The sequence below is a fragment of the Scyliorhinus canicula genome, chromosome 12, assembly GCF_902713615.1.
Source record: "Scyliorhinus canicula chromosome 12, sScyCan1.1, whole genome shotgun sequence".
In the NCBI taxonomy this organism is placed as follows: domain Eukaryota; kingdom Metazoa; phylum Chordata; class Chondrichthyes; order Carcharhiniformes; family Scyliorhinidae; genus Scyliorhinus; species Scyliorhinus canicula.
In genome coordinates this window covers 70,374,191-70,399,481 of record NC_052157.1, presented here as the reverse complement: position 1 = coordinate 70,399,481, position 25,291 = coordinate 70,374,191, and the positions used below count along the sequence as shown (strand labels likewise).

General features: G+C 49.4%; 1 protein-coding gene across 2 annotated transcripts in view; it reads left to right on the top strand.

The window, feature by feature from the left end:
* Positions 1–638: 638 nt before the first annotated feature.
* LOC119974444 (carcinoembryonic antigen-related cell adhesion molecule 5-like) overlaps positions 639–25,291 on the top strand; it is a 100,530-nt gene continuing 75,877 nt past the window's right edge. The window contains exons 1-2 of one of the 2 annotated variants that reach the window (XM_038813334.1): positions 639–1,072; positions 2,306–2,623. In XM_038813334.1, the coding sequence (XP_038669262.1) occupies positions 1,021–1,072; positions 2,306–2,623 (370 nt within the window). In that variant the 5' untranslated portion in view covers positions 639–1,020. The remainder of the gene's footprint in view (positions 1,073–2,305; positions 2,624–25,291) is intronic. The other variant, XM_038813333.1, reaches the window with a different exon arrangement.

Genomic DNA, 25,291 nt, shown 5'->3' with positions numbered 1-25,291 from the left:
TCAATTGCTGTAAAAAAAACATTTGGCTCACTAATGTCCTTTAGGGAAGGGAAATTGCCTCCTTCCCCAGTCTGGCCTACATGTGACTCCAGACCCACAGCAAATGCCCTCTGAAATCACCCTTGCAAGCCACTCCGTTCAAGGAGAAAATTAGGGACCAACAGCAAATTCTGGCCTTGCCAGCGATCCCTATATTCCATAATTTTTTTTAAAAGAAACACACATATATATAAGGGAGTGACCGGCCTTTGATATCCTTCCTCCTTGTGTTACTCAACAGCGAAGGAATGCACAGAGCTTGAGTTCATCAGGTGGCTGCCAAAGAAAACTCCAAAAGCTTGTGAAAAAGAACTCTCAGTTGTCGACAATAGCCAGATTTTTTTTTTAGTTGGTTCGCTGAGTTGACTGTGGACCATATGAAGCATCAACTTGGCAGGGACCGAGTTAAAGATTCTGGGCACCGGTTAAAAGTTTTCTGCAAATGGAAAAAAAAAACAGAGAGAGAATGTTTTAAAAAGTGACTCAGATGAGGCCAGTGGCCAAGGAACGTTCTGCATTTAGACTGTTTATTAGTGTGGCCTGCTTCGAGCTGTTTTAATATTTTTAACCACAATTCGAATGCAGCTGATTCCAGGGTGGGACTGCGTAACTTTCGATCACAGACCATCTCTGTACACTCAAACCCAAGCAGAAAAAGTGGGCCAATGTAAACAAGCAGGGCTTGTGAAAGGAAGTGACAAGCGATTGTACTAGCCCCTAGATTTCCTGCCTTTTTCGGGGGGTGCGGACGGGAGTTGTTTTGACTGCTTGCAGTGTGTTGCAGCCGAGATAAGAACAAAGTCTTTGGAGAGAAGCCAGGGCTCGCATTACCTTGTGTGTGTGTGTGTGTGTGTGTGAGAGAGAGAGTGGGTCTCCACCCCTGCTTGTTTTTTAGCATCATTGAGCCACAAACGAAGCCTGGAGAGAGTGAGAAAGAGAGAGAAGCCGCAACAGCAAAACAAAATCCTTCGATTCTTCAAGATGAGAAGCCAGGACTTGTCCCTGCTCCTCTGCACTGTATTCATCTCTCTGGGTAAGAGTTAACATTCCTCTTTGACTGAAGGATGATTCATCATGTCATTAAAATGCTAGTCTTTCCTCCCCGTAAAAAAAATAACTTTCTAATTTGTTTTTTAAAAAGTGCATTTCAGACTGAATGTTACTGACAGTGTGATGGAATTTAGTATGTGTAACGCACAGCATGTTGCTCTGTGAATTGCCTCTACATTCTATACATTCTTGATATTAACGATGTATATTCAGGCAGACACGCTAGTTTAACACACCCCAGTTTTGTCTTGCCCTCGAAGTGACTGTGGTGGGGGAAGACACCGTTGTCCACTCCTTGTGGAACGCGCCGTTGCAAAGCAGGTCTGGAGTGAGATGAGGTGGTTTTTGTCCAGGTTTACCCCAAACTTTACCAGCAGGTTTACCCTGATGCGGGACTCTGCTTACGGTTGTCCACCTGGACAATCATGAGTTGTTGCTGGAGGATCATCAACTGGGTGAAAGTCGCTCTTTGGTCTGCTCTGAATTTGTTGGTCTTCCAGCGTAGAGTTGTCCCCAATCGAGTATGACAGACTGGCACATTCCAAAGCCCAGGACTACGTGCTGAGGGATACACGAACCACGGCAGAGGCACAATGGGGGAAGTTTGCTGTCTATGTCCTTTCAGACATAGTGAAGCAAGAGGAGGGAAATTGAACAGAACCCTCTTGGACTGAGTGACACATTGAATGTATACAGTGAACATTACATGCATCACAATTGTATTGAAGCACCTCAGAGTGAAACATGATCTACGTGGAAAACAATGTAAATCCATTTGCACATCTGGTAGTGGTCATTTTGAAATGTTTGCAATGTTTCTTTGACTGTATTGAAACACCTCAAAGCTGGTTTAGCTCACTCAGCTAAATCGCTGGCTTTTAAAGCAGACCAAGCAGGCCAGCAGCACGGTTCGATTCCCGTACCAGCCTCCCTGGACAGGCGCCGGAATGTGGCGACTAGGGGCTTTTCACAGTAACTTCATTGAAGCCTACTCGTGACAATAAGCGATTTTCATTTCATTTCATTTTCATAATATGACATGGAGAAAGCCTGAATATTATTGCACTTTCTACGATGGCCATTTTGAAATGTTTGTAATGTTCTTTCAGATATTTTATGAATGGAGTATATTTTGCAACTAAAAAAACTACTGTTTTTCAAAGTTGACCCCCACCCACGCCCTCTCTCACTATCTGGGTATATTGATGTGTTTCAGTCAGACCGCAGGTCTTTACCATCACTGAGGAACAGCAGCAGGTTGATGCAGCGGCGGGGGAAAAGATCACCCTCAACCTCAGGACACTCTGGGAGGTGAGGAGCGGCAGCTGGAGGTTTAACTGCCAGGATGTGGCCATCTGGATCGGCAATTCCACGGATGTGAACAACGCCTATGCTGACCGAGCTGCCTTATCTGCGGAAGGGGCCCTCACGCTGTGGTCGCTGAGAGCGAACGATAGCGGGGAATATCTGATCACCATGAACTCAGTCTTCTCCAGCTTTTCCAAAACACAGATCATCAATCTGACGGTGATTGGTAAGCAGTGACAATGCATACACCTCTCCTCGGTGGAGCCATGTTCTGGGGGAGGGGAGGCATGGGTCCAAATCACCAGCCCCCCTCCCCAACTGGTGGCATTTGAATTGAGTTTGTAAATCTGGAACACAAAGTTAGTCTCAGTTGCGGTGACCATGACAATGATCATCAATTGTCATTCAAACCCATCTGACATTATAACCACTGTAAAGCGTAAAGTTACAGGAGGATTTGGACAGGCTGAGTAAGTGGGCAAGAACATTGCAGATGGAATATAGGGCGGGATTCTCCGACTGTTCACTAACGGCAGGATTCTCTGATCTGCCAGCAGCCCACCCCCAACCGTGGGGTTCCCGGCGGCGAGGGCTGGTTTCAATGGTTCCATGGTTCCCATTGACAAGTGGCGGGAGTAGGGAATCTCACCACCAGTGAATGGCATGCAAACATTCTCCATCCTCACTCGCAGTAGTAGCGGGGCAGACTTGCAAAGGAGAATCCAGGCCATAATGTAGGAAAAATGTGAGATAATCCTCTTTGGTAGAAGGAACAGTTGTGTGGGCTATTTCCTAACTTAAGAAATTTGAAAGTGTAGATGTATAAAGGGACCTGGGTGTTCGATAGTTCACTGAAGGCTAATGTGCAGGTACACTAAGTAGTTAGGAAGGCTAATGGAATGTTAGCCTTTATCACCAGAGGATTTGAGTACAGGAGGAGCGAGGTATTGCTTCCATTGTATAGGAGCTTGGTTAGATCGCAGCTGCTGTACTGTGTGCAGTCTTGGTCCCCTTACCTCAGAAAGAATATCATTGCCAGAGAGGGAGTGTTAACGAAAGTTCACCAGATTTGTTCCGGGGATGGCAGAACTGTGTTATGAAGGGAAATTGAGCAAACTGGGCCTGTATTCTCCAGAAAGAATTATAAATGAGCATAGAAACATAGGAAATAGGAGCACGAGGAGTCCATTCAGCCCTTCAAGTCTGCTCTGCCAAATCAACATGATCATAGCTGATTCTCCACCTCAACACCAGACTTTAACCCTCTCTCCACACTCCTTGACATCTTTAGAGTCTAGAAATCTATCTATACCCTCACAGAAAAATGTAGGAAAATAAAATGAGGAAAGTACCATGGTGATGGATTGTCTTCAAGGAATTATTAGGATTGAAATATTGGAGTTGGGGCATTCCTCGTTAGAAGTATTGGTTCCTCAGGTGCCGGATGTGGAGGGTAACCCCAATGATGCGTTGGGGAATACCTCTTGAATGTTCCCAGGTAAGGGATTGCCTGGCAATTGCTCAGAAGGACTAACTTTCCCTGGAAAATTGCGCTGACTGGGATTTAAATTGTTAACTTCTAACTTCAGGGTAGCTATTTAAAAAACACAGACGAGGCCCACATGAGGGATTCCGCACATCCGTGACCACCCCGCCCCCCAGGTGACTCCCCAAACCAACCCAGCCCCAGTCCCCCAGAAGGAACAGCCACACCAACCCAACCAAGCATACATCCTGACCCGACCCAATTCCAGACAGCTTCCCCCACTCCAACCCTCCTCTCTCTACACCCCCCCCCCCCCCCCCCCCCCCCACTCTGACATCCATCCTCTCCCAATCCACATCCCGTCTCTGCCGGTCTGACTTCCCACCTCCCGGACCGACCATCACTTTTCCCTTCAACCCCCCCCCCCCCCCCCCCCCCCCCCCCGGCACCACTCTGCCAGTCTAACCCCGCTCTTCCAATCTGCCCCCCCCCCCAACCCCCCCGCCCGACCAACCCGCATCTCTTTCCCGGTGTGACCCCATGAACCTCTTCATCTCGCCCAGTCCGACCCCCAATGCCCCCTCTCCTAATCCATAACATCACCTCCCCCCTCCCAGGGCGAACCCTCCCGACTCGCAGTCTGACCCCCTCCCTCCCCAGATGTGACACCCACTCCACCTCCTGGTCTGATCCATCCACCCTCCCGGTACGACACCCCAAGTCACTGTCTACCCCGTCCTTCTCTTTATCTGACCGCATCCCCCCACCCTTCCAGGCCCAAGCCCCACCCTCCTAGTCTGCCAAACCCGGTCTCTTTCCAACCTCTTCCCTCTCCCAGTCCGATCACCCCCACTCCTCCACGGTCCGACACCCCCCCCCGGTCCGACCCGCCCTTTCCACCCCAAACCACTGCCAGTCCGACCTGACCTCCTCCCCCCCCCAAACTACTCCCGAACCAACCCATCCTCCCCCCTCACATTGCTCCTGGTCCAACCGGCTCCCCTCCCCCCAAACCACTCCCAGTCCGGCCAATCCCACATTCCTGTTCCGATCCCACCTGCCTGGTCCGATTCCCCATCCCAGACCAATCCTAACTCCAACCTCTCTTCCACTCTGACCCCAGTCCAATCCCAACCTTCCTGGTCAGACCATGCCCTCACTATCCATTTCCCACCCCCTCCACAATGGTCCGACACCACCGCCCCCTTCCGGTCCAACACCCCATCGCTCGGTCAGACACGCCTTCTCCTGGTCCGGTGCCCTCCTGGTCCGACCCCCTCCTCGCGATCTGAACCCTCCCTCCCTCCTGGTCAACCACCCCCATTCTGGTCCGACCATCCCCCCTTTTCCGGTCTAACAATCTCTCTCCCGGTCCAACCCCCCTCTCACCACTATCCGCCCCCCCTGCCCCTCCCTCCCAGGCCCTGACGCTCCACACCCGCAGTCCAACCGCCCCTCTCCCAGTCCCAATCCCCTTCCTGGTCCAACCCCACCTCCCGATCTGACAACCTCTCACGCGGTCCACCACCCATCTCTTGCCCTTCAGGTCCGACTCCCCCAACTCCCGGCCCCGCTCGCCCCTCTCCCAGCTCCACCCACATCCTCCTGGTACGACAACTCTTCAGAGCCAAGGAGAGAACGCAGTCTCAGAATAAGGGGTTGGCCATTTTAGAATGAGATGAAGAGAAATTTCTCCACTCGGAGAATCGTGATTCGTTGGGATTTTCTATGTCAGAGTTGTTGAGGCTCAGTCACTGAGCATGTTCAAAGCAAAAGACTGATAGTTGCCAGATATTAAAGATATCGAGGGATGTGAGGAGTATGCAGGAAAATGACACTGAGGTAGAAGTTCAGTCATCATCTAGTTGAATGGCAGGGCAGACTCGAGGGGCTGAATGACCCGCTCCTATTTCCTGTGTTCCTGCATAGAGGTCCCTTTTATGAACCAGTGTTCACTCCCTTAAAGGATGATTGCGTCAGATTCCATAAAAAATTTGAAAAGACAATTGGGTATATACTGGAAAAGGAAGACATTACATTAGTGAAGTGAAGGGTTGCATGACTCATTGACTAGGTGAATGTAACAACTGGCACAGACATGAAGGGCCGAATATCCCATCAATATCTGGGGGTTACCATTGGCCAGAAATTGAACTGGACTAACCATATAAAGCACACGGCTAAATCGCTGGCTTTGAAAGCAGACCAAGGCAGGCCAGCAGCACGGTTCAATTCCCGTACCAGCCTCCCCGAACAGGCACCGGAATGTGGCGACTAGGGGCTTTTCACAGTAACTTCATTTGAAGCCTACTTGTGACAATAAGCAGTTTTCATTTTCATATAAATACTGTGGCTACCAGAGAAGATCAGAGACTATGGATCCTGCGGCGAGTAACTTGTCTCCTGACTCTCCAAAGCCTGACCCCCATCTCTATGAGGCAGAAGTCAGGATGTAATGGAATACTCTCCACTTGCCTGGGTGAATGCAGCTCTGACCAGACTCAAGAAGCTCAATATGATCCAGGACATAGCAGCCTGCTGGATTGAAATGAAATGAAAATTGCTTATCGTCACAAGTAGGCTTCAAATAAAGTTACTGTGAAAAGCCCCTAGTCGCCACATTCCGGCGCCTGTTCAGGGAGGCTGGTACGGAAATTGAACTGTGCTGCTGGCCTGCCTTGGTCTGCTTTTTAAAAGCCAGCTATTTAGCCCAGTGTGCTAAACCAGCCCCTCCCCTCCACAAATACTCATTCCCTCCACTACCGGCGCACAGTAGCAGCTGTGTGTATCATCTACAAGATGCACTGTAGGAACTCACCAAGGCTCCTTAGACAGCACCTTCCAAACTCACAACCACTACCATCCAGAATGACAAGGGCAGCTGACAATGCTCCTCCAAACCACTCACCATCCTGACTTGGAAATATATTGGTCATTCCTTCACAGTTGTTGGGTCAAAATCCTGAAACTCCCTCCCCAACAATATTGTGGGTTTACCAACACCACAGGGACTGCAGTGGTTCAAGTAGGCAGCTCACCACCACCTTCTCAAGGGAAATTATGGATGGGCAACAAATGCTGATCTAGCCTGCTTAGCCCACTGCGTATCCCTTGAATAAAGAGCAATGTTCCTCTGGGTTTTCAAATCCAATAGTTTTACAGGAAGAGGGGTGTGATGTGTTATGTACTCAGGCACTGTATCATAACACATGCTGCAACTGGATGCAGCATTAACCAAAAGATACTCCAGACCTTGAAGTTAGTTCAATCTGATTTATTGAACCAGTAGCACAGTTCTCTATCAGTTCGACTCTCTGCTAACCTAAGTGTGGTTACTCTGGCTGACTGAACCAGACTAGCTCTTAGCCATGTGCTGGAGGTGTGATACTGTAAATACACCCTGACTCACTCTGTAGATGTTCATCAGTGGAAAGAGGGTGGAGTGTGAGTGCCTTGTGCCTTTTATAGTGAGATACCACCCCTGAGTGTCCTGCCTGCTTATTGGTCATGTCCTGTTCTCTGTGTTCCTTAGCTGCCTGTCTGTGTCTGTCTGTACATCATTATCTGCATGTCTGCATATCATGACAGAGTGAAGGAGTTTATTTTTGATGATCATGCATAATCTCCACTTGGATAGAACAGCAGGAAGAGTTAATACTACATCAATATGATCAGAGCTAAGTAAATATAATGGTGAAGAATTAGTAACAAATAACTGTGATGGCCTTCCACAGCCTGCTTAACCAATCTGTTGGCTATAAGTTGAACTAACCAAGGTTGGGGAATACCATTGTCTTCAAATTATGGGAGGTTTTAATATCCCACAGTGTGAATGGACCAGGTCCAAGGGGACCTGTTGGGAATGTGTGGGGCATGTCACTGGGGTCAAATCTGTTGTTGGCACTGGGGCCTGATGACGTGAGAATCTGGGACCCATTGGTTCGCCTGTAAGTGACGTATACACATGGCTCCAGGAGATGGCAAAGCAGGAAAACACCCAATGGCCCACCCATTTATCCCACACAATTGTAACAGTCCACGCAGACTCTCATTACCTCATGCTGAAGCTCTGTAAACCCTGTAGTGTCCAAAAATAGACAAAGGAGAGCAGGGGGAAAAAATATGTGAAAACCTTCAGCAATCTCATTAAAGGATCTAAATTAGCCCAGCAACAATTCTGGCACAGAGCAGGGTGACCGATCTTGCCTCTGGCAAGATGTCGATGGGAAAAACAGGCCTCACTTCACTTGATGGGATCCGGGGAATCTCTGTTTGCTGCAGAAGACACCAAGTTGACCAGGCTAGCTGGGTGGGCTAGTTAATGGGAGCACGGTGGGGGGTGGCCAGGTGGTTAGAATAGGAGAGGGGGGTGGGATTGTTACATGGAACATGAGAGGGCTGAATGGGCCAGACAAACGGTCATGCACTTGAGGAGCTTGAAGGCGGACATGGCCTTTTTGCAAGAAACACACTGTTAGATCAGGGATCAGACTAGGCTAAGGAAGGGGTGGGTACAGCAAGTCTTTCATTCTGGATGAGACATAAAGATGCGGGGGTGGTGGTGTTGGTAAATAAACGGGTGGTGTTTGAGGTAGGGAACATTGTGACAGATTCGGGAGCGAAGTTCGTGATAGTGACTGGGAAGCTGGATGGGATTCCGGTGGTTTTCGTAAATATTTATGCCCCAAATGGGGACGATGTGGAGTTTATGAGGTGGATGCTGAGGAAGATCCTGGACCTGAACTCTCGCCAGTTGATCATGGAAGGGGACTTTCACACAGTCATTGAACCACGTTTGGAACCGTCGAGCCCGAGGTCGGGAAGGGTGTCGGCAGTGGCGAAGAAGTTGAAAGGGTTTAAGAAGCGCATGAGGGGGTAGGGTGGTGGCTGTGGAGGTTTGGGGGGCCGAGGGCAAAGGATTTCTTGTATTTCTCCCATGTGCACCAAGAGTACTCTCAGAATGATTTTTTTTGTGGTGGACAAGGTGTTGCTGGTGGGGGTCGTAAACTCAGGATATTCGGCAATCGTGGTTTCAAACCAGGCACCGCACTGGGTGGAGCTGCAAGTGGACCAGAGGGGAGGGGGGCCCACAGTGGAGACTGGACATAGGGTTGTTAGCTGATGAGGAGGTGTGCGAGCATGTGAGGTACGCCATTCAGAGCTATGTGGAACTGAACAATATGGGTGAGGTCTCGATCGCCATGCTATGGGAGGCGCTCAAGACAGTGGTTTGGGGGGGAGTTCGTATTGATCCGGGCGCATAGGGAAAAGGTGGTATGAGCAAAGATGACAAGGTTGGTGGATGAGATTCTGCAGGTGGACAGGCGGTATTTGGAGGCCCCAAAGGCTGTTTGTTGAAGGGGAGGAAGAAACTCCAGATGGAGTTGGTGTCCACAGGAAAGACAGCAAGGCAGTTGTGGAATGCTAGAGGGGCAGTGTATGGGTATGGGGAGAACGGTCGTAGAATGCTGTCCCACCAACTCAGGAACCAGAAGGCAGAGAGGGAGATCGGAAGGGTGAAGGACGGGAGGGGAAGAGTGGTACTGGACCTAGTGGGGGTGAATGGGGTATTGAAAGAATTTTATAGGAGGCTTTACAAATGCTGCGGTTCCTGGATGGGTTGGAGTTCCCCAAGGTGGAGGAGAACGTGGTGGAGGGCTGGGGCCCCCATTGGACTGGTAGAGGTAATGGAGGGCACGGAGACGATGCAGGCAGGCAAGGCCCCGGACCAGGATGGGCTTCCTTTAGAATTTTCTAAGATGTTTGGGGGGGACCTGGGGCCCCTGCTGGTGAGGGCATATAATGAGGCAAGGGAAAAGGGGGAGCTCCCCCAACATTATCGCAGGTGTCTATATCCCTAATACAAAGAAGATAAAGATCCAGAGCATTGTGGGTCCTGTCGCCCGATATCACTATTAAATATGGATGTTAAATTGCTGGCAATGATCCAGGCCTCGTAAATTGAGGACTTTGTGCCAGGGGTGATCGGGGAAGATCAGACTGGGTTTGTAAAGGTGAAGCAACTGTCGGCGAATGTTAGGAGACTACTAAACGTGATAATGGTGCCCCCGGAGGCACAGGTCATGGAGGTGGCTGTTGCAATGGACGCAGAGAAGGCTTTTGATTGGGTGGAATGGGAGTACTTGCTGGGATGGTTCCGGTTCGGTCAGGGGTTTGTGGACTGGGTCCGATTGTTGTATAGGGTGCCGGTAGCGAGCGTGTGGATAAGTTGGGTGATGTCGGGGTACTTCAGGCTACACCGTGGGTCAAGGCAGGGGTGCCCACTCTCCCATTGTTTTTTTCCTTGCAATAGAGCCACTGGCAATGCTGCTTACAGTGTCAAGGATTTTGAAAGGCATTAGGGGGGTGGGGGGGGGGGGCAGGATGGTTAAGCACAGGGTCTCACTATACAGGACGACCTGCTTTATATCTCGGTCCCACTGGGAGGTATTGGGGGAATTATGAGTATTCTGAGGGGTTTGGCCCGTTTTCCGGATATAAGCTAAATATGGGGAAGAGCGAAGTGTTCCCGATCCAGGCCAGGGGGCAGGAGTGGAGGTTGGGAGAGCTGCTGTTTAACATGGTGGGGGAGAGCTTCAGATATTTGGGTATCCAGGTGGTGCAAAGATGGGAGCAGCTGTATAAGTTGAATCTGGCTCGTTTGGTGGAACAGATGAAGGGAATTTTAAGAGGTGGGATGTGCTGTCGCTTTCGCTGGCGTGGCGGGTGCAGACAATGAAAATGATGGTGCTGCTGAGTCTCTTATTTGTCTTTCAGAACCTCCAGATCCAAATCCCAAAATCATTCTTTCAGAAAGTCAATACTTTGCTCTCGGGGTTTATGTGAGCGGGGATACCCCCGTGAGTTAAGAAGACTCTGTTGGAACAGAGCCAAGGGGAGGGCAAGGTTGGTCTTGCCAAACATTATGAACTATGATTGGGCAGCGAACATTGCTGTGGTGAGGAAGTTGGTAGTGGGGAGGGGTCGGCATGGGGGCAGATGGAGGCAGCCTCTTGCAGGGTACCAGTTTAGGGGGCATTGTTGACGGCACCTCTGCCGTTCTCGTCGGCCAAGCACTCCACATGCCCAGTGGTGGTGGTGGCCATGTGGATGTGGGGACAGGGGCGGAAGCATCTGAGGTAGGAATGTGCCTTGATTTGTGCACTGATTTGCGACAATCACAGATTTGCACCGGGAGGGTTGGACATGAAGTTTCGGGGGTGGCGACAGGCAGGGATCGAGTAGTTTGGGGACCTGTTGTGGGGGGAAGATTTGTGAGTTTAGAGGACTCGAAGGAGGGGAATGAGCTACCCAGTGGGAATGGTTTAGATACTTACAGGCCTGGAGCTTTGTGGGGAAGCAGGTGCCATTCTTTCCCAGTGTGCCGCCCTTGGGATTATAGGATAAGGTGCTATCAAGGGAAGGATTGGGTGAGGGCCAGGATTGCAAGATCTACAAGAAGGGAATCCCAATAGGGGACGTCAAATGGAAATGTGAGGAGGAATTAAGGTGGGGGGGGGGGGGGGGGTGGAAATGGAGGCCAGGTTGTGGGAGGAGGCTCTGAAGCGGGTTAATGCGTTCTCGTCGTGTGCGAGGCTCATCCTTATCCAGTTTAAGGTCGTTCATAGGGCACACATGACGGTGGCTAGGAGGAGCAGGTTCTCTGAGGGGGTAGAGGACAAGTGTGGGTGGGGCACGGGGAGGCCTGCAAACCATGTTCACATGATTTGGGCATGTCCGAAAGTGAAGGAGTTCTGGCAGGGGTTCGTGAACATAAAGCGGGATTCTCCTGCGGGGGGACCAAGTCCCTACGTCGGTGGGAAAACCGGTGCAAACCACTCCGGCGTCACCAGCCCCCGAAAGTGCAGAATTCTCTGCACTTCCGGGGGCTACGTGGACGCTGAAGGGGTTGGCGCCGCGCCAGCCAAGGCCGAAGGGCGAGTTAGCCGGCGTCTGGGGGTCGGAGAATCCCACCCATAATCCCGGTGTTGACGGCGAAGTTGGTCCAAGTCCAGAAGTTGAAATGTTGAAATGTTGAAAGACCCGGGAGTCCAGGGAGCGAGAGGGGCCGATATTCTGGTCTTTACTGGAGTGGAGGGATGCAGTGTCACCAAAACCAGGGGTATGGGTGAGTGACATGGTGGAGTTCCTGAGGTTGGAGAAAATGAAGTTTGTCTTAAGATGGGTTTTCCCGGAGGTGGAAGCCGTTCATCGAGTTCTTCATGGAGAATTGAGGCATCAGCAGGGGAGGGGTGGAGGGGGAGGGGGGGGGGGGGGGTGGTTGGCGGGGAAAGTGGCTAAAATGGGGAAAGCAGGATGGGAGGGGGGGATTGGCAGGTGGGTTGGGGTGTTGGTTTGTTATTTATTTATTATGATCTTCCTGTTTGTTCTTGCTCTTGTGTTGGTTTGTATTTACTTTTCAAATCAATGCCTGAATAAAATTATTTAAAAAAAGAAGACACCAAGTTGGGTGGGAGGGTGAGCTGTGAGGGGATGCAGAGATCCTTCAGTGTGATTTGGACAAGTTGAGTGAGTGGACAAATGAATGGCAAATGCAGTATAATTTGGAAAAATGTGAGGTTATCCACTTTGGTAGCAAAACCAAGAAGGCAGAGAATTTTCTGAATGACCATAAATTAGGAGAGAGGAATGTGTAAAAAGATCTGGGTGTCCTCGTACACCTGTCACTGAAGGTCAGCATGTAGGTACAGCGGGTGATAAAGAAGGCACATGGTGTGCTGCCCTTCATAGCGAGAGGTTTCAGTACAGGAGCAAGGATGTCTTGCTGCAATGATACAGGGCCTTGGAGAGACCACAGCTGGAATATTGTGTGCAGTTTTTGTCCCCTTGTCTGAGGACAGATATTCTTTCTCTCGAGGGAGTGCAGCAAAGTTTTACCAGACTGATCCCTGGGATGGCGGGATTGATGTATGAGGAGAGATTGAATCGGTTAGTATTGTATTCGTTGGAGTTCAGAAGGATGAGGGTGGATCTGATAGAAACCTATAAAATTCTAGCAGGAGTAGACAGGACAGATGCAGGAAGGATGGTCCTGATGGTGGAGGTATCCAGAACCAGGGGTCACAGTCTGAGGATATGAGGTCGACCATTTAGATCAGAGATGAGGAGAAATCTCTTCACTCAGAGAGTGGTCAGCCTGTGCAAGTCGTTACCACAGGAAGGAGTTGAGGCCATAACATTGTGGGTGGGATTTGCTAGCTGTTCACTCTGGCAATAAATTCCATTCCCATGCCAGCGCACGAGTTTCCTGGCGACGAGGGGTGCTGTAAACGGGAATCCCACAACAGTGGGAATGGTCGATCTGGTATATGGATCACCTCCACCCCTGAAAATCATGCGGTGGGGTGGTCAGTAAACACCCTCCCCAACAGCGTGAGCAAACAACCCTCCTCGGACATTGGTTCCAGTCCTCTCCCAGAACCGGTTCCAATGTCCCAAAAATATGAATACCTCCGTCCTGCACCATCTCTCAAGCCACGCATTCATCCTGTCTATTCTGTCATTCCTATTCTGACTAGCACGTGGCACTGGTAGCAATCCTGAGATTACTACCTTTGAGGTCTTACTTTTTAGTTTATCTCCTAACTCAATAAATTCAGCATGTAGGAGCTCATTCCATTCGCAGACGACACACAAATTGGGGGAGTTGCAGTTGTGAAGAGGATTGTCAGAAGGTACAGCAGGATATAAACTTGTTGGCGTCTTGGGCAGAGAAATGGCAAATGGAATTTAAGGTAATGCACTTTGGAATGTCCAATGTATGTAGGAATTATATAATAAATGGTAGAACTCTTGCGAGTACTGACAGGCAAAGAGATCTGGGCATGCATGTCCACCGATCACTGAAAGTGGCAACCTATGTGGATAAGGTGGTCAAGAAGGCATCGGCATGCTGGCCTTCATCAGTCGGGGCATTGAATATAAAAATTGGCAAGTCATGTTGCAGCTGGACAGGACCTTAGTTAGGCCTCATTTGGAATTTTGTGTACAATTCTGGTCGCCACACTACCAGAAGGATGTGGATGCTTCGGAGAGTGCACAGAAGCGGTTTGCTTGGATGTTGCCCGGTATGGAGGGCATTAGCTATGAGGAGAGGTTCGATAAGCTCGATCTGTTCTCACTGGAACGTTGAAGGTTGAGAGGTGACCTGACAGAGGTCTCCAAGATTATGAGTGGCATGGACAGAGTGGATGGTCACATGCTCTTTCCTAGGGTCCGAAAATCTAGTACCAGGTGACAGAAGTTTTAAGTGCGTGGGGAAATGTTTAGAACTGATGTGTAAGGCAGGTTTTTTACAAAGAGGGTGGTAAATATATGGAACACGCTGCCTGGTAAGGTGATCGGAGCAGTTACGATAGCGGCATTTAAGGGGCATCTAGATAAATGTATGAATTTGGTGGGAATTGAAGGATACAGACTCAGTAAGTGCATACGGTTTTAGTTTAGGCAGGTACCATGGTCGACACAGCCTTGGAGAGCCAAAGGGCCTGTTCGTGTGCTGTATTGTTCTTTGTTCTAAACCCTGTCCTTTTTGTTTTCAACAAACAATTAGATGTGGCATTCAGGGCGAGAGGATCAAAGGATATGGGGGAAAGTGGGACTAGACTATTGAGTTGGTGATCAGCTCTAGTCCTAACCTTAATGATCATAATGAATGGCAAGCAGGCTCAAAGGGCCAAATGGCCTCCGACTGCTCCTATTTTCTATGTTTCTGTACATAACATGACAGCCTGTTCCTGAACCTCCTCATTTCCAACCTTGTTCTCCCTTTAAATAACTTGATTGCCTCTAATATATTCAGTTGACACAATTTTCCAGCACGTGAAATCTAACCATGCCGTCATTTTATAGGACATTATCAAAACCACCTCTAAGTTCATATTTCTCCGAATTCCGATCCACACCGGCGCACACGTTTCCTGGCCATGAGTGGTGCTGGCAACGGGAAATCCCATTGACAATGGCAGGAACGTGAGATCCCTTTGGTGGGTCTGTGTGCCTCGCTAGTTAAGTAAAGTTGGCTGCAACGGTAGCATAGTGGTTAGCACAATTGCTTCACAGCTCCAGGGTCCCAGGTTCAATTCCCGGTTGGGTCACTGTTTGTGCGGAGTTTGCACGTTCTCCCCGTGTGTGTATGGGTTTCTTCCGGATGCTCCGGTTTCCTCCCACAGTCCAAAGATGTGCAGGTTAGGTGGATTGGCTATGCTAAATTGCCCTTAGTGTCCAAAATTGCCCTTAGTGTTGGGTGGGGCTACTGGGTTATGCGGATAGGGTGGAGGTGTGGGCTTGGGTAGGGTGCTCTTTCCAAGAGCCAGTGTAGACTCGATCGGCTGAATGGCCTCCTTCTGCACTGTAAATTCTATGAAAATTCTATGGGGCAGCACGGTAGTACAAGTGGATAGCACTGTGGCTTCACAGCGCCAGGGTCCCAGGTTCAATTCTCCTCTGGGTCACTGTCTGCAAGTTCTCCCCGCGTCTGCGTAGGTTTTCCGGGTGCTCCGGTTTCCTCCCACAATCCAAAGACGTGCAGGTTTGGTGGATTGGCCATGATAAATTGCCCTTAGTGACCAAAAAAGGTTAGGAGGGGTTATTGGGTTACGGGGATAGGGTGGAAGTGAGGGCTTAAGTCGGTCGGCGCAGACTCGATGGGCCGAATGGCCTCCTTCTGCACTGTATGTTCTATGTACTATGTGTAAAATGTTATGAACTGGGAATCAAGCATGCCCCTTCCCAAAGCCTCCATATGACCAAACATGTGGGCAGGTCAAAGCTGGGCGGATTGGCCTCACAACCAAAAGTCCAAACAAGTTGGGTGATGCCCAACCTTGAGAAAGCAAATTTTGGTACATTGAGAAGAGTTTTAGGCGGTAGTTTCACAAGTAGAACAGCTTGGATGAGGAGTTTCTTTTATTTCCCTTCCCACCTATTCTATTATTTTCCGAACGCTGTCCCATAGGAAGTAAAATTGTTTGGGCAGGTTTAGCCCAGTGCGCTAGACAGCTGGTTTGTGATGCAGAACAAGGCCAGCAGCACGGTTCAATTTACGTACCAGCTGAGGATTCTGAATTCTCCCTCTGTGTACCGGAACAGGCACTGGAATGTGGTGACCAGATGTTTTTCACAGGAACTTCATTGCAGTGTTAATGTAAGCCTACTTGTGACAATAAAGGTTATTTTTTCATTTTATTTATTATTTATTAAAATTGATGACCAAAATAAGATGATCATTCTCCTTATTGGAGGATCCTCTCGAGTAGCAAATCCTTGTTCTCTTGGATTATACCCTCCCCTTTTTGCCTATTTCTTTTCAACTTTCTCTCTCTGAATTTGTATATTGGATTGTATTTGCATTCTTTCTAAAAAAAGACCTATACTTCTCTTTATGTGTTTATTTAAAGAAGAGAAAAATATCGATTCCAAGCAACAGCTTAAAAACAGCGCTTTAATCACCATTTGGAAGAATTTACTAACAGTGTAAAAGAGTGCAGACGTCTTGAAATACATTTTAAAAACAGCTTTTAAGGCCGCATGGAGCAAGCCCAAGAAGTGAAAGTGATATAAAAGACAAAAAGTGCTGGATAAACTCAGCAGCCCTAGCAGCATCTCCAGTGAGAAAAATAGTGTTAACGTTTCAGAGTCCAAATAACCTTTCTACAGAACTGAAGAATGGTCGAACTGTAATGAATTGTATAGTTGGACAAGGGGCGGAGGAGGTTGGGGAGGTTAGAGGAAAAGGGTTGGCTGGGACATAGGAGAGATTGACAAAAGTATCACGAACCTAGTAAAAGTAGAGTCGCCATAGTCCCAGATGACCTTTGGCTGCTTTTCCCTTTGAGGGGAAGAGGTTATTGGTGGTAATTTAACCTAGGGTCACCACACCTCAGGTAAGGGGCATATTCGAGAAGGTGGGACCTTCAAGGACATAAGACAAAGGGGAGTGTTAATGGTGCCATTAGGGATGAAGAGTGCTAATAGTGGCAAAAGGTGAGATAGCGGAATGTGTTAATGGGATCAAAACTGAACAAGGGACAGGTGGCCATGCGGGGGCGGAGGAGGGGGGGGGGAGGTGCAGTGGTGTTCTGTTGGAGCAGGCCAAGGGAACTGTAAAACAATAAACCGCAAAAGAAGGAGTCAAGATGGAGGGGGATGGTCACAGTGTAAAGTTGTTGAACTGAATGTTGAGTCCAGAAGGCTGTCATTGCCAAACCAGAGGAAGAGGTGTTGTTCTTCGAGTTGAGTTGGGCTTCACTAGAGCATTGCAGCAGGCCGAGGGGGGACATGTGGCCATCAAAGGGAAATAAACTGGGGCAGTTCGAAAAGCTTTCATTGAGAGACAAGGTTGGTGGTTGTAATGGTTCAATTCGGATACGGGAAGGTTAGGAATGGGTCTCAATTGGAGAAAAGCCAATTTATATGAAGCTGAGAGATAATTTAGCAGAATGTGGACTGGGGGCAGCCACTCGCTGGTACATCAGCATCAGAGAAGTGAGAGAAATTCAAGAAGCAGATAATGAGAGTTCAGATTAAATATACTCCCGCAACGAAAATTGCTTGGAATCCAAACTACTCCCCCTCGAATGTGAAGGAACATACTTTTATCAGAGAGGGTAAAGAAATAATGAAAATCCAAAAATGTTTAAGAAATCAGTAAAGAGAAAAGGGAAAGTGTTGGAAAGAATGGGGCCTAATTTAGGCCTCAATGTAATCAGTGCGGAGGATGATTGTTAATGAACACACTGCATCTGTCGTCACAGATGTTAGGGGAAGAGGTAGTGGTCTTGTGGTATTTTCGCTGGATTAATAATCCAGAGAACAAGGGTAATTCTCCGGTGACCCAGGTTCAGAATTTAAACTCAACAAAACACTTGGAATTAACAGTCTGATGGTGACCATGAAACGATTGTTGTAAAAATGTTCAGGCAAGGAAATCTGCCATCCTCACCTGGTCTGGCCAACACATGACTCCAGACCCACAGCAATGTGGTTGACTTTTAAATGCCTCTCTGAAATGGCCCAGCAAGGCACTTGTTTCAAGAAGGCAGCTCACCACCACCTTCTGAAGGGCAACTCAGGATGGACAATAAATGCTGGCTGAGCCAGCGATACCCGCATCTTCTAATTTATTTTTTTTAAATACAGAAATGAAGGAGGAAATGTGTGATAAATATATGGAGCAGGATTCTCCGACCCCCAGCCGGGTGGGAGAATTGCCGGGGGTCGGCGTGAATCCCGCCCCGTCCGTCCTCCAAATTCTGCCGTCCCCCAAAAACTGGCCCGGTGTGAGTCGCGCTGCCCGCCTCGGAGAATGGCGGGATCCGGCGTGGCTCAATGGGCGCTGGGGCCATCCGAATTCTCCGGCCCGCCATGGGCCGAAGTCCCACCTGCCTGCAGCTGGTCCCGCCGGCGTAAATCAGAGTAGGTCCCTTACCAGCAAGACCTGGAGGCGCGGGCGGACACCGGGGTTCCTGGGGGGTCGCGGGGGCATCTGGCCCCGAGGTGCCCCACGGTGGCCTGGCCCGCGGTCAGGGCCCACCGATCCACAGGCGGGCCTGTGCCGTGGGTCACTCTATTACTCTGCATCGGCCATTGTGGTCCTCAGCGATGACCGATGCGGAGACGAACCCTTCCGTGCATGCGCGGGAATGACGCCATCACGCGCTGACACTCCCGCGCATGCGCCGACTCATGCCGGCCGGTGGAGGCCCTTCGGTGCCGGTTGGCATGACGCCAGGCCCCTATCCCGCTGGCCGACGGGGCACAAACACTCCAGGGCGGGTCTAGCCTCTTAAGGCGAGGAGGATTCACGCCACTCCATCCCGCCGGGACCACCCGCCCCGCCGGGTACGGGAGAATCCCATCCATAGTAAATGCATGTTTTTAAATCATCCATGGGGTGTGGGTGTCACTGGTTGGGCCCGTATCTATTGCCCATCTATAATTGTCCTTGAACTGACTGGCTTGCTCGGCCATTTCAAGTCAAACACATTGCTGTGGATTTGGAGTCACATGTAGGCCAGAGCAGGTAGTGATTGCAGATTAATGAACTAGATGTTTTTTTTGTTGCATGGCCATCATCAGACATTTAATGCCAGATTTTTATTTCATTTAAATATCATCAGCTGCTGTGGCATGATTTGAACCTGCGTCCCCAGGAAATTACCCAGGGTCTCCGGATTACTCGTCCAGTGACAATATAACACACCACCACAGCCTCCCTCTTAAATCCATTGACGGACATAATATTAAGGATGTAATTGAAAAATGATAGCTCGATCAATAATAAGGTCAAAGTGAAATGCATCCCAGGATGCCACGAGACACGTGGGAGCAAATAACAGAAGCTCAGACCATCATTTTCCAATTCTCGCCTTTGAAAGGCTCATGTGCTGGAGAGCTATTAGCATTTTATGATTTTACAAACATGAGGAAGAGATTGAATGGGTGGTTACAAGACAGTCATCCTAACCTTGATGGTGAGGGATTAATTGTGAAAAATTCTAAGGGGAATTATTGAATCATAGAATCCCGACAGTGTGAAGTAGATCATTGGGCCCATCAGATGGCACAGCGGTTAGCACTGCTGCCTCACAGCTCCAGGGACCCAGGTTCAATTCTGGCCTTGGGTGACTGTGCGGAGTCTGCACTTTCTCCCCATGTCTGTGTGGGTTTTCTCCGGATGCTCCAGTTTCCTCCCACCAGTCCAAAGATGTACAGGTTCGGTAGACTGACGCTAAATTGCCCCTTAGCGTCCAAAAGGTTAGGTAGGGTTACTGGGTTAGTGGATAGGGTGGAGGCATAGGTTTAAGTATGATGCTCTTTCCAAGGGCCGGTGCATACTCGATGGGCCGAATGCCTCCTTTTGTACTGTAGGCATTCTATGATTCTATGAATAGAAATCTGGAATTAAAAGTCGGATTGTCGATTGTCATGAAAACTCACCACTAATGTCCTTCAGGGAAGGAAATTTGCTGCCCTTGCCTTACATGTGACTCCAGACCCACAGCAAAGTAGTTTACGCTTAAATTGTCACCTCACAAGCCACTCAGTTCAAGGACAATTATGGATGGGTAATAAATGCTGGTCCAGCCAGCGATGCCCACAGCCCCTGAACAAATTTATAAAGAACAAGTCAGTCATTTAGTCCTAAATTGTAGGAGGCATGAAGATTCACAATTCATGAAGCACCAGTGTGATTGCTACTGGGGGAAAAATGCAGGAAGAATTGCTTCAGTGGGCAGGAAACAGCAAAAGTGAAATATCATCAGTGAAAGACATTTACGGAGGGCAGACAAGGCAAACAACATTCACAATACTGACAAATGGAGAAGTGCGGTTAGCCCATAGAAACATAGAATCCGACAGTGCAGAAGGAGGCCATTCTGCCCATTAAATCTGCACCGACCCTCTGAAAGGGCACCCGACCTACAACCTCCACCCCCCCCCCCTCATAACCCCACCTAAACTGCACATCTTGGGACACTAAGGGGCAATTTAGCATGGCCGATCCACCAAACCGGAATATTTTTGGACTGTGGGAGGAAACTGAAGCACCCAGAGGGAACCCCCGCAGACACAGGGAGAACGTGCAAACTCCACACAGGCAGTCACCTGAGGGCAGAATCAAACCCGGGGTGCTCTTTCGACGGGTTGGTGCAGATCCGATGGGCTGAATGGTCTCATTCTGTACTGTAGGGATTTTATAACTACAAGGTTAGAAGCCCCGGTTTTCGCAAAATATTACCCCCTCACCCCCTCTTTATACAGGGTCTGCCCCACTGATCATAAGTGAGCAGAAACAACTATACAGTCTGAGTGTGGTCCAATCAGGATTGTAGATGGGGGAGCATAGCGGAGCAGTACTGACACTGCAGCATCCCGCTTACCCCTGCTCTTGGAAAAGACCTCCTTGAGCTCATTCATGAAATATATGAACTGAGGATTATCAGTTTCCTTGCACGTGCCTCCTGCTCTGGAGGCGATTTCTGGTCCTCCAGTGTCCCGCCTTCCCACACCCATAGAAAGACCCTGGCTTTCTGGTGTCCATCCTTTAAGAAGGACTCAGTGAGCCCACACCAAATCAGAATAAAAAACTTTGGTTTATTTACAATTACATTATATACAACTCCCGGTATCTCCCTACCAGGTCCCTTCCCAGTCGGTGCCTTACTAGCTGAATTGTATGGAATTCCCCCGCCCCTCACCAGAGGAACTTGTACTCTGTGAGAACCACGGGGAAGATCATCATTCCCGTAAGTCCCGTGTGGGATGTTATGCCATTCTTCCTCATGCCATTCTCTCTGGGGCTCGCTGACCCAAGCCTCATGTGGCTTGCCCTTTGACTTGCTCCCACCTCCAGACGTCAGCTTTAAAAGCCTGGCTGTTTCCTGAGCACACCTATCTCCATGTCTGCCAGGTCTTTGGGTTCAAACCAAGCCTTTTTTTTTAGTAAACAATTTTATTGAGGTATTTTTGGCATTGTAAACAGTTACCTGCCCTAAAAAGCTCGCCATGTCCGAGAGCCATGCTTCGGTCTTCGGGGGCTTTGAGTCCCTCCATGCCAGCAGTATGCGTCGTCGGGCTACCAGGGAAGCAAAGGCCAAGACGTCGGCCTCCCTCTCCTCCTGGACCCCCAGTTCTTCCGAGACCCTAAAAATTGCACCCATTGGACTCATCACCACCCTAGTTTTCAGTACCTGGGACACGACGTCCGCAAATCCCTCTCAGTATCTCCTAAGTTTTGGACATGCCCAGAACATGTGGACGTGAGTCGCTGGCCCTCCCGCACATCTAGCGCACTTGTCCTCCACCCTAAAAAATGTACTCATCCGGGCCACCGTCACGTGGGCCCAGTGGACGACCTTGAACTGAATCAGGCTGAGCCCAGCACATGTTGCAGTTGAATTTACCCTACTCATGGCTTCCGCCCATACCCCCTCCTCCATCTCCTCGCCGAGTTCCTCCTCCCACTTGAGCTTCAGTTCCTCTGTCTGGGACTCCTCCCCTTTCATAAGTTCTCGGTAAATATCCGAGACTTTCCCCTCTCCTACCTCTCCCCTTGAGACTACTCTGTCCTGGATCCCATTTGGTGGGAGGCGTGGAAAGGATGGAACTTGTCTGCGTACGAAGTCACGCACTTGCAAGTACCGAAAGTCATTCCCTCCTACTAGTCCGAATTTCTCCTCCAAGGCCCTCGAAAGCTCCCCCCCCCCCACAAGAACATATCGCCCATCTTTCCCAGCCCCGCCTGCCGCCACGCTCGGAATCCACCGTCCATACTCCCAGGGGCGAATCGGTGTTTGTCGCATATTGGAGACCAGACCGATGCTCCCACCTCCCCTACATGCCTCCTCCACTGGCCCCAGATCCGCAGGGCTGCCACCACTACTGTGAATTGCGCTTTCACATAGCCGTCCGTCAGTCCAGACGTAAAACACTCGGACACGTCAGTAACGAATATTCGTTTATTCACGGCCGGGATAAATCTCTAAGTAGTCGGGGAACCACCTTCGAGAAGTGCCAAAGTCCCAAAGTATGGACTGTCTCTTTATACAATCACAGCTTAGAGGTGGTCCCCTTAAATTCCTAGATACACCTATGATTTGGCAGGGATCCAGATGGAATTATTATCCTCGAGGTAGGCTGGTGACTATGACATAACTGTTGCTGCTAACGGTTTTCTTATCCTATCTGTCCATCAGGTCCAACTTCCTTATCTCCTTCCCTCTCGTGCTCCTGAGTCAGCTCTTTCACATTCCAATGTCCCTTGTCTCAGTTGACAAGGTTTTACACACTCATCTTTGCTGTCTCTGCATTAACAGATACAAAGTTCTGTTCTCATTTCATTCCCTTAACCCTTTAACATCCTTTTACTTGAGGGTCACAGATATATTTCAGAACCTTAATATTACATACAGACAGCAAGGTTATAACAAGACGATAAATGAAATCCACTTCCACATTCCCCCCTCTGATCATTCCATGATCATATAACACTCAAGATATGTTAGGTGGAAATGTGAGCGAGGCGGAGGAATTCCTTCTCTACTGGGTTCTGGCGGGACGCCATCTCCTCATGTAGGTCGGGGGCAGGTTGAACCAATTTTTCCTTTTCGTCTGGGGCGGATTTCTGAAGCATTTGTGGTAATGCAACAGCACCTAAGTGGTTGCACAGGCATTTCACACCGGTAGCTATGATACAGAGCAACAAACAGAGGGCAACAAAGATAATAAGCCCGTGGAACAGGTAAGTGGCCCAAGAACTGGACCACATCCAGTTCCACCAGTCATCATTACTGGTGGGTCGCAGGCGCTGCACTCCATCTCTGATATGGGTCACCAACTGCGTGATATTCTCTGAACTGTCAGGAATGTAAGTGCAGCATTCGGTCCCTATGACAGCACAGGTGCCCCCTTCCTTGGCCAGTAAGTAATCCAAGGCCATGCGATTCTGTAGGGCTACCGTTCGTATGGCTACTAACTCTGCACCGAGTTCACTAAGTCCCTCCGCGGTGTCGTTTGCAACCTGTTCCAATATGTTGCGGAGGAGCTCGTACTTCTTGAGGGACCAGATGGCGCCTATCTGGGGCCAGAAGAGGGAAGTCACCACCTCCCATGGTGGTATTGACCTCTGGGCCCGATGGAGGGGATGATGTCCGAGTTGCGGATAGTGTGTAATGCCCGGAACAACGAAACCCAGGTAGCAAGACCCTGCCCAATTAGTGGGGAGCCAGGGGTAGGCCTTATGGCCACAAATAAAGTAGGTGCCATTATAGGGTGTGAGGCTAGTTACCATCGAGGAGGTCCATATTTGAGTCCAGTCAGGACCCCCTGTATGGTTAGCAATGTTATTAATGAGGGCGAAGCCTTTCCAATTGGAAAAACCAAGAGTGTAGTTACATGAACTAGATCCTAACACGTGGGTTCCGGGGGTTTTTATTTCCCGGAGTAAGCAGACTGATCCGGTCTGGGGGTTCTGAATATGAAAGAACGGGGGTGTGTGATCTGATGAGTAGGGTGGCTGTCGCCAACCAGTAAAAGCACGTAACTGGTAACCGGCGCTTCGCCAGTCCTGGGCTGCTTTCCTGTGGTTAACAGAGGAGGACTGGGAGAACCTGGTTGGTAAGGCAAGGTGATTAGATACTGTCCTGTTCTGGAATATAACCCATTCAGCCATCTGCTCTAATGAAAAAGGAACAGGCACCAAGGGAACGCCTCCATGGGCATGGGTGGGGACATGTGTACATACCCAACAAGAGGAGACATTCACTTTCTTAGCATAAACATAAGACATAAACAAAAATGAATTTGCAGTTATATGGTGCGTTGCCCGCTTCCTCCTGGAAGGCGGGTCCTTCGGTCAGGACCTTGCAGCCTGATTTTCTTGGTGCACCGGCAAGTGTGGCGATCGTGGATCAGAGACATTTGCATAGTCAGGAATCGAGGCTGCTGGTCGTCGATGGTCGTACAGGTGCGGCCAGGGGTGGTGATCCATCTGGCATCGTTCCATATCGTGAGGTCTCTTCTCGGCACAGAGGTAGACGTCGGCCCCCAGGTAGATATCTGCCCCCTCTGGATGCAGTGAAGGAGAGTAGAGTGGCGAGTATTGTGGCGACGAGGAGGAACTTCATCCTGGTGTCCGTGTCCCTAAGGCTTAAAGGAAAAGTTTAAAACATCATGGATACTTAATTAACTTACAATGGTGCATATGTACCCATGCGTTTCGCCCCTCCACTTTTACTGCAGTGGGGGTAGTGAGTAGAACCTGTAGGGGAACATCCCATCGAGGTTCCAAACCTTTACGTGTCCAATTTCGGATTAGGACATAATCCCCAGGGTTGATAGAGATGTCATGGGTAATGGACAGGATCTCTTCCTGGGTGGCACGGACCCGGGAATGTAATCCTTTCAAAATTCTAGTTAGTGCTAATATATAATTAGCCATCTCGGTAGTCATGTAATGAAATTGAACTTTCCGTGGAACACTGCTGTCCCAGGGCGTTCGAAAGGGTCTTCCATATAGTATTTCCGCTGGGCTAAGGCGAGTTTTTCCTGCGGGAGTGGCACGTAGTTGGAAGCGTGCTAAAGGCAGGAGTTTGAGCCAAGTGGCCCCAGTATCTGCTTGTAGTTTAGCGAGTTTAGTCTTTAGAGTCTGATTAGCCCTTTCCACCACTCCAGCGGCTTGTGGTCTGTAGGCACAATGAAACTGTTGCTTTATTCCTAGCAGAGCACAGAATTCCTTATTGATTTGACCTATGAAGTGGGGACCATTGTCAGAGCTCAGTCGGGCTGGGATTCCAAATCGCGGAACAATTTCTCGCATCAACACCTTAACTACTGTCGAGGCCTTGTTATCCGTAGTCGGGTAGGCCTCGATCCATTTGCTAAAAG